At 42.6% G+C, this 9,588-nt stretch overlaps 1 protein-coding gene across 1 annotated transcript; it reads right to left on the bottom strand.

Annotated features, from left to right (window-relative positions):
• Positions 1-8,589: 8,589 nt before the first annotated feature.
• BNAC02G30060D lies at positions 8,590-9,378 on the bottom strand. Its single transcript, XM_013810790.3, has one exon. The coding sequence runs from the start codon at positions 9,305-9,307 to the stop codon at positions 9,050-9,052; it is 258 nt and encodes an 85-aa protein (XP_013666244.1). The 5' UTR covers positions 9,308-9,378; the 3' UTR covers positions 8,590-9,049.
• Positions 9,379-9,588: the final 210 nt, after the last annotated feature.

Raw genomic sequence — 9,588 nt, 5'->3', positions numbered from 1 at the left:
GAGAGTCCTAATCAATACTGAAAGCTCGGCTAATATTATTTTCAAAAACACCCTCGAAAGAATGAAGACTGACCCGTCCGAAATCACGGAAAACCCTAGCCCGCTAGTAGGACTCTGAGGGGAGACCACTATGGCTCTCGGGTCAATTAACCTCAGAGTCAAAGCTGGAACCATAGGAAAAATCGCAGAGTTCCTAGTTGTCGACCGACCTGCGTCATACAACGTAATCATGGGCTCACCATGGTTGAATCTTATGCAGGCAATTCCATCAACGTACCATCTTTGCCTCAAATTCTTAACCCCTCGCGGAATCGAAACAATCTGGGGAAACCCGAGGGTGGCACAAGTCTGCTTCGCCGCATAACTAAAACGAAAACAATCGGATTCCGAGACCACTCATAGGAAAAAGTTGGCCTCTAACAAAAAAAGCCAAGAACAAGATTCGGTGGAACTCTTCAGGCAATTGTTGAAAACTGAGATCCAAGAAGAAAAGCGCGAGCCGACCTGCGAACCCGTGGTATCAGTATGTCTTGACGAAGCAATCCCCGAATGATGCATCGAGATCGGAGCCAACCTCTAAAAAAGAATCTCCATGCGTTCCCCTGGGCTGCGGAAGACATGCCAGAGATTGACATCAACATAACCTGCCACGAGCTGAATATCGATCCAACCTTCAAACCAGTCAAACAAAAAAGACGAAAGTTGGGACCAAAGCGCACTACAGCGGTGAATGACAAAGTAAAAAAACTGCTTAAAGTCGGATCGATAACAGAAGTAAGGTACCCAGACTGGCTTGCCAACCCTGTAGTGGTCAAGAAGAAAAACGGAAAGTGGCGAGTCTGTATTGACTTTACTGACCTTAACAAAGCCTGTCCAAAGGATAGCTTCCCCTTATCACACATCGATCGATTGGTCGAAGCAACAGTGGGAAACGAACTCTTATCCTTCATGGATGCCTTTTCGGGTTACAATCAAATTATGATGAACCCCGACGATCGCGAAAAAACTACATTTATTACAGATCGCGGAACTTATGGCTACAAGGTGATGCCCTTCGGCCTCAGAAACGCCGGCGCAACTTATCAACGACTCGTGAACCAGATGTTCTCCGAACAACTCGGCAAAACTATGGAGGTCTATATCGACGACATGCTCGTCAAATCCCTCCATGCGGAAGATCACGTGTCTCATCTTGAGGAATGTTTCACGTGACTAAACTTGCACAACATGAAGCTTAACCCGGAAAAATGGAGATTCGCCGTAGCGTCGGGGGAATTCCTCGGTTATCTAGTGATGTACCGCGGTATCAAAGCTAATCCAAAACAGATCGATGCACTGATCGAGATGGCTTCGCCCAAAAACAGTGGGAAGTATAGAGATTAACCGGGAAAGTTGCAGCAGTTAACCGATTTATCTCGCAATCAACGGACAAATGCTTACTTTTCTACGATGTCCTACGGGGGAAAAAAAAATTCGAGTGGTCAGAAGAGTCCGAAAACGCTTTTCAATAGCTGAAATGCTACTTGGCCACTCCTCCGGTTATCGCAAAACCTGTCGAAGGACAACCCTTGTTCTTATATATCGCAATATCAGCAACAGCCGTAAGCGGCGTCCCGATCAGAGAAGAGCGCGGTGGGTGGACAGAAACCCATTTTTTACATAAGCAAAACTTTGCTAGATGCTGAGTCACGGTATCCGCTAATGAAAAAACTTGCATATGCGGTCGTAACATCGGCACGAAAGCTGAGACCGTATTTCCAATCCCACACGATCGTCATCCTCACGACCTTCCCTCTACGGACGATTTTGCATAGTCCAAGCCAGTCGGGAAGACTAGCCAAGTGGGCAGTAGAGTTAAGTGAGTACGATATAGAATACCGACCAAAAACGAGTGCAAAATCCCAAGCACTCGCAGACTTTTTGGTAGAGCTACCGACGGGAACCGTGACTAACAAGGAACCAAATTTGACCTGGGTCCTTCACGTCGACGGATCATCATCTAAGCAAGGATCGGGCATCAGAATTCACCTCACGTCACCAGCCAGTGAAATCCTAGAACAATCGTTTAGACTGGAATTTCACGCGTCCAACAACGAGGCCGAATATGTAGCGCTCATTGCAGGACTATGATTAGGTCACGGATTGAAGATATGCAACTTCATGCCTACTGTGTTTCTCAGCTAGTCGCAAGTCAATATAGCGTAAAATACGAAGCAAGGGATGAAAGGATGGATGCATATCTCAAACTGGTCTAGAATCTAGCTCAAGATTTCGACTGTTTCGCTCTCACGTGAATCCCACGCTCCGAAAATGTCCAAGCCAATGCTCTCGCGGACCTGGCATCAAGTTCAGATCCAGGTCTTAAAAGAGTGATTCCGGTCGAATTCATTGAACACCCGAGTATCGGACCACCAGTCATTTTCAACCTCATCAGGGATCAAGACGACGATGTAGAGGAGGTCGCACTACAGGCAGAGGAAAGATCGGAACAATTCGACTACGGGTGCGATACGCCATGGCTGGAAACAATTTGAGCCTACATCATCGACGGAAAATTACCTGCCGAAAAATGGGCAGCCCGCAAAATCCGAACCCAGGCCGCGTGTTATGTAACAGTCGACGGGAAATTTACCAATGGAAATTTTCCGGACCAATCATGACATGTTTGGAAGGAGAAAAAGCGAGAAAGTTATGGAAGAAGTCCATTCGGGATCCTGCGGAAACAATTCCGGTGGAAGGTCACTTGCAGTGAAGATCAAACGCCACTGATACTACTAGCCAACGATGATCGGAGATTGTGAGAAATTCGCACGAAAATGCGAAAAATGCCAACGTCATGCTCCGACCATCCGACAACCAGCAGAAGTTCTTTCTTCCATCACGTCACCGTATCCTTTCATGCATTGGGCCATGGACATCGTCGGACCCCTTCACAATTCAAAGCAAAAGAGTTTCCTCTTAGTCCTCACTGATTTCTTCTCAAAGTGGGTGGAGGCGGAATCATACGCAAGTATAAAAGATGTCCAAGTTGAAAATTTCGTATGGAAAAACATTATCTGTAGACATGGAGTTCCTTACGAGATCGTAACTGACAACGGATCTCAATTCATCTGCACCAGATTCGAAGCATTCGGCGAAAAATGGAAGATACGATTAAACAAATCAACCCCCAGATATCCACAATGCAACGGTCAAGCCAAGACAATCAATAAGACTGTTCTAGACGGACTCACGAAACGTCTAGACGCTAAAAAAGGCAGGTGGGCAGAGGAACTTAAGGGATTCCTTTGGTCACATCGTACGACCCCATGACGAGCAATAGGAGAAACGCCTTTTGCCCTCATGTACGGGACATGATGCATGATTCCCGCAGAAGTAAAATTTCCCGGCGTCCGAAGAAGATTACTTCCCGAACGATAAGAGCTCAACAACGCCATGATCCTAGAGAATCTCGACCTCATCAACGAGCATCGGGATCGAGCGCTTGTCCGAATTCAAAATTATCAACATGCAGCCGCAATATACTATAGCTCCAACGTTCGAAATCGCCGATTCAACAAAGGAGATTTAGTTCTGCGCAAAGTCTTCCAAAACACCGCTGAGCGAAAGGCAGGAAAACTTGGAGCAAACTGGGAAGGACCCTACAAGATCGTAAAAATTGTTCGACCGGGTTCCTACGAGATAGCCAACATGCAAGGCGTAAAAATTCCAAGGACTTGGAACGCAATGCATCCCAAAAAATACTATCTCTAAACAAATCGCTTTGCAACCACTGAACTACGAGACAGCTTGATCTCCGAAAGGAGTACGTAGGCAGTTTGTCGAAAGACAAATTCAGATGTCCCTCTCTCTAAAAAAGGGGGGGGGAGTGGGTATGTATACGTTTACTCGTATACTCCCAAGATTAAAATATCTGACATAGCACACGATATTTTCAAAACTTTTCCAACGCAACAACCACAAACCAGCACGATCATCTTTGATCCACAAATTATATTCGAGTCCTAAAAGAACTCACAAATTCACTAGTCACTAGGAAAAAATCAACCTTTGGCATTGCGAGACGTCGCAAAAAACGCCTAAGAAACTATTTCCCACCAAACATCACATAAACGAAATCCTAGTCTCTAAAAAAAGGAACTATCATACGCATTAACATCCTCTCAAACACGTACTCTTCGCGAAGATCCATCAAACTCCCAACGTCCTAAACAGACTAAGCCATCTCAGAAAGATGACTCTTATACATCCGACACAAGGGTAATGGCGCTATAAAAAAATCCGAAATTTTGGTCAGCAATTCCAGGAGACTTAAAAATTGTGCTTGGAGAGATGCTTGATTCCAAGCAGACAGTCATATAAGCCGAGAACCTATCGCGGACTTTAAGTCGGTATGGAATCAGGTCGAAACTGTAACGGGATACGTAAGTCGAATTAGTCATTGCATCCCCTAAAGCCAAAAGTAAACCTAGGTCTTGCCCTAAACCCAGCACACTGGTCTTTAAGATCTCAAGGTATGATATCAAAGATACGAGATCCTAAAACAGGCCTCTATGCTTACATTTAACGTCCTCAGATATCCCGCAAAATCCTGATTTTGCGGAAAACTCTCGAAACGGATCACGAATCTAGCATCTCACCGCGGAGAAAGGTATGAGATGACAACTCATAATCTTCCTTCTACACCATCCAAATAACTCACATCTAAACGCAAACTGATCATCCATTCATGAAAAGCCGCAGAACGGTAGGGATTGAAAGCCACAAGCGGCCAGTCCCAAAACTTAAACATGGCCATACAAGGCCATAGCATGTACTAATTCATAACAAAAAAAAATCTCTCAAGCGAGATCGTAACCTTGATCGTCATCTGGAATCTAAACCTCCCCTTCACCCATCGCCTCGTCCAAGCTTGGGGCCGCACCGCCTCCGTTTCCCCGACCGCAGGCTTTTGCTCCTCTGGGTCTTCTGAACACATCAGAAGGAAACACTCTGACTTCAGGTCAGCCAAGATAAGGTCAAAACTCCCGTCCACGGCTGCCAGACCTCCCTTGCAAGCGGAAAACCTGGCTTCCTTGGCCTCTAAGGACGAAGGGGTTTCACCCTGGAGTGCCTGAACCACAGCCATCCCACCATCGATAGTCGCTAGGGCTAAATCCCTGCTGCGAATGCACTCGAGGGAGCCCAGAAAGTCGGAGATCTTCGCTAAACGGGTCTGGAACTCAAGGTGGAGTACATCCTTGGCCTCCTCGATCCCACGGTTCGTTGACCCTTCACCACTTTCAATCTGACGCTGAAGTCGACATACCTCCGAGGACTTGGTCTTCCTAGCCTTTTTCTCCTTAAGCGAAGAACTCACTGTCTTCCCAAGGTCCCTCTCGAGCTCCCCAATCTGAACCTCGATCTTAGACACCTTTGCGGAATGAGAATCCTCGACAGCTTTTAGCATGGCTTCAGACTCAGATAATTTGCCCTGCGTCTCTGTCAGATCTCTTGCAAGACGACCGACCTCGGAGCCGCATTCGCTGCTCATCCCATCGATCAGCGACACAAACTGTGAGATAAGATAACAATTAGAGATACAAAGCAAAACAGGGCTAAACAGAATCCAACACTCTAAGAATAAAAAGCAAAAGTAAAGAACAAACCTTTCCACGAAGTCCCAACGCTAGGCTCAACCCTTCCGGATGCAAAGGCTCCCCATCGTTGCCCATTGTACACCTCCTCTTCCGACTCCTCGCTGGAACAGCTGGAGTAGCACTGGGAGCACGCAACGCTAGAACGATTTCCTTTCTGGTTTGAGGCGGAGGGATCGATTCAATGACCTTCTCCTTAACGTCAACAACGATCGGAGTTGTAGATGGACCAGAAGGCTGGGCCGAGGCATCCAAAACACAAAAAATGCCCGTCCCGGACTGTTCCCCCGCATCTTGCGGAGCCTGAACCACAGGATCGATGACTGGAATGACAACCAGAGCGGGAGAAGACGGAGGCTCGGCGCAAACATGGATAGGTTCCTTCTCAGCTTTACGACGAGCCATCTTCTCTCGGAAAGAAAGGAAGCCGGCGACACAAGCTGGTGCATTGTCGGAAGGGGCTGACTCCGGCGCCTGGGAGGAGGCCTCAACCATCTCAACATCAGAACTCTTCTTGTCTTTTTTGGGAGGAAGACATCTTGAGAGCTAAAGTGTGAAAAGAAGCTAGAGAGAATTTGGAAAGAGAGGAAGGTGTGAAGGGAATGAAAGATGGGAGCTCACTACTTATAGAATTATGAGCTTAAGATTTCGATTTATTATATATATATATATATATTTCTTCGTCGATATTCTTCCACAGAATTTTGAATGTAAACTCTATCTGACTTACCAATCTTGCCTAACTCGCCAAACCGCACTCTAACTGTTGGGGTCAAAAACGGACACGACGAAGTTAACATCCAAATATCCGTAAAAGTCAGCATGAATGTCTTTACGAAAAGTATTCTTCGTAAAGAAATCGTAACAAGGAACTTTGGGGAGAAATCTTGCACTAATCTCGGTTGATGCATGGAAGCTAAACACCCATTGTCCAAAACACGTTCATAAAACATCGGAAAAGGATCCAAACAAGGTCGCCACGTAGCGACCGGTCCGAAACGAGCCGGTCGCTATGTAGCGTCCGACTGAGCCACTCGGTCGGTCGCTACGTAGCGACCGACTAGCGACCGACCCGCAAAATATTTGGTCTCTACGTAGCGACCGACCAAGCCATTTGTTTGGTCGCTACGTAGCGACCGATCCGGCGTGGATCAGGTCGCTACGTAGCGACCGAACTGTCTCGAACGTCGATCAACGGGTACGACCCAAATCCGTACATTCTCGTCTGTTTCTTAATGCTAGCTCCTATGTACCGCAGCCATATCATTTCCCACTCCCATCTATTTGAGTTATCACATAAACTTTACGATAAAAATCGCGGAAAGTTTATTTTTATCGATAAAAATTGTAATAAACGTTTCGAGTCAAAAGACATCCCAAATTGGTCTAAAATGTGATTAGAAACCCACTTATGATTTTTAAGGAAAAGCCCATAGATACTATGGCGGTTTATACTTAGTTCGCAAGAAAATATAAATGTCAAAATTCCGCAGATAAATGTTAAGTTTCCGCGGATAATCATGAAGATCGAGAAAAATGGGATATCTCCATTTTCGAGTTATCACAAAAGAAAACTTTTCCAGAGCAAACTTAGCACTTAGAGCATTTAGACAACTTTCCGTTTTTGTTATTTCGAGCTGCGACTCAACTAGGTTTTGCAGTCTTAGGTTGTTAGAACTAGGAATCTCGCCGACATCTCTCATAGCCGAGGCTTCTACCTTGTTGTAATGCTCATACGCGAATTCGGAATAAGACTCCTTTTGCTCTTTTTTTATGATTTCTATTTTTTCTCATCTTAATTTCGTGTTCTGATTGCTTGGCGTGTGGTTTAGCAGATATCCAGGACCTCTGGGAAATTAGGGTTTTCCTAACTTTCCTAATTTAAACGGAAATCGACAGTGCAAATTTCGGTTCCCACATAGAAGTCTCAAATCGATAGATCAAACAAATCTTAGAAAAGACCGTAGGAATTTCTAGGAAAGATTGGTCTAGAAAACTGGACAATGCACTTTGGGCTTACCGGACTGCATTCAAAACTCCATTAGGAACAACCCCATTTTGCCTGCTCTATGGAAAATCTTGTCACCTACCAGTTGAGCTAGAACACAAGGCAGCATGGACAATAAAATTATAAAATTTCGACATTAAACCAGCTGTCGAAAGGAGTACAGAAGGTAGCATGGACAATAAAATTATAAAATTTTGTGTCTATGGAAAATTGTGTTGTTTCTGTGCAGAAGTAATGAGATATGAAGAGTAAAAATTGAAACGTTGGTGAATTAAGAGCTTCAAATTGGTTGTTCATGGTGTGTGGTGTATTGATGACAATGACAATATTGTAAATACTTGATGAAGATGAGGATGATAGAGTAAAACACTCATTTTTGAATAAAAAGAAAAAAAAGGAATGGTATTTCGTGAATAAGGCAAATGAAAGTTTCAAGAAAATCATGAGTTAATTTTGTGTTTAACTTTTTGTTTTGAGTCATAATTGAAAAAAAATCCAGTATTTTTTTGGTTCTAAAACTTAAATTATGTTTTACGGAAAGAAGATGTCATCTTCTACGAAAAATGACATGGTGAAAGTTGAATTCTAGACTAAACAAGTTATTCTACTTTCGCTAGAATCCATAATCTACTTTTAAATTGAATTCTAAATATGCAGAATGGGAAGTCTATGCATTCGAAAGGTAGCTACATTTTTTCTGAATTCAGCTTCTACTTTTATGATAAATTCTAAATTTTGACGAATACAAAATCTAGACACAAGTCAAAAGTCTATATATGGTATCATCTGCTTACACATAAGTTATTTGGTCTCTACACAGTGTAAAAGCTGCATTCTACGGATAAAAATAATCATATTTCCAAAAATTCAACTACAAAATATTCTAAAAAAATTTGGAAATCTTTTTACTTTTCTAAAACGTGTACCTGCGATTTTCTTTTCAAAAAATAAAAATCATAATTAAGCACTTGTTCTTAATCAAAACATGATTTATCCATCGTGTTTGATTTTCATTAACTCTTCTTCTATGATGAATATATTATCAAGGGTTCATTTTGGAGCTTTTCTTGTTTTAATTTTTTTTTTAATTTCTACCAAAATTTAGTTTTAATTTTTATTTGTTTTTATTCCTAATATGTTTCTACTATTTAAACAACTTTAAATTGTATTTTATTTAATTAATCAAAGGTTAATTTTGGAATTATGAGAAAATTTGTACTTAGGGACAAACTAAGGTTGGTTTTCTATCATGAAGACAAATAATGTGGTTTTTCATTCTATTTTGTCAAATCTCCCTTTTATCTTTCATTAGACCAAAGTGATCAGAAAATATATGGCGAAACTGTAGAATTCACATTGCACCAGAAAGGAATTTACATTTGATAAGAAAAGAAATCTAAACAAATTATGTGGTCTGCGAGATAGGATGGATGCTGGGAGAATTTTCACCACGGCGACAATTTCGACAACGTCGACAAATTCCTACAACAGCGACGATAAAGAAAACAAAAATCATCATCACTGGAACCATCCATGCCTTGAACCATGGAGGATCTTTTGGGAAGATCAATGCAGCTTCTTCTTCTTTAACTTCGTACCTTATCAAAGTTTTTATGTGTCTTATATTGTTGTTCATAAACCAACACCATGTTTTTCTTCCCATCTCCGGACTTTCCTTCTCGGAGATGAGAAGAAAAATGACAACACATCAAAAATCCGTTGTTCTCCCGAAACAGTGTTTATGATATCTTTTGTTTTGTTTAAATGTTTATTTTTAGTAATTTGCTATATTTTCTTTAGAAGGTTTGGACATTTTTCTATTTCTGGACACACTTGAAACTTGATCATGATGGGGAGAATTATAAAAATAGGACATCCAAGCAATAGACTTGTAATGTGTTTTACCATCCTTTTCTTGATCTTTGTTTGTCAGTGTGTTGATAT

The sequence above is a fragment of the Brassica napus genome, chromosome C2, assembly GCF_020379485.1.
Source record: "Brassica napus cultivar Da-Ae chromosome C2, Da-Ae, whole genome shotgun sequence".
NCBI classification, from domain to species: Eukaryota; Viridiplantae; Streptophyta; class Magnoliopsida; order Brassicales; family Brassicaceae; genus Brassica; species Brassica napus.
Note: the sequence above shows the minus strand (reverse complement) of the source record. Positions and strands in the feature narration are given on the sequence as shown.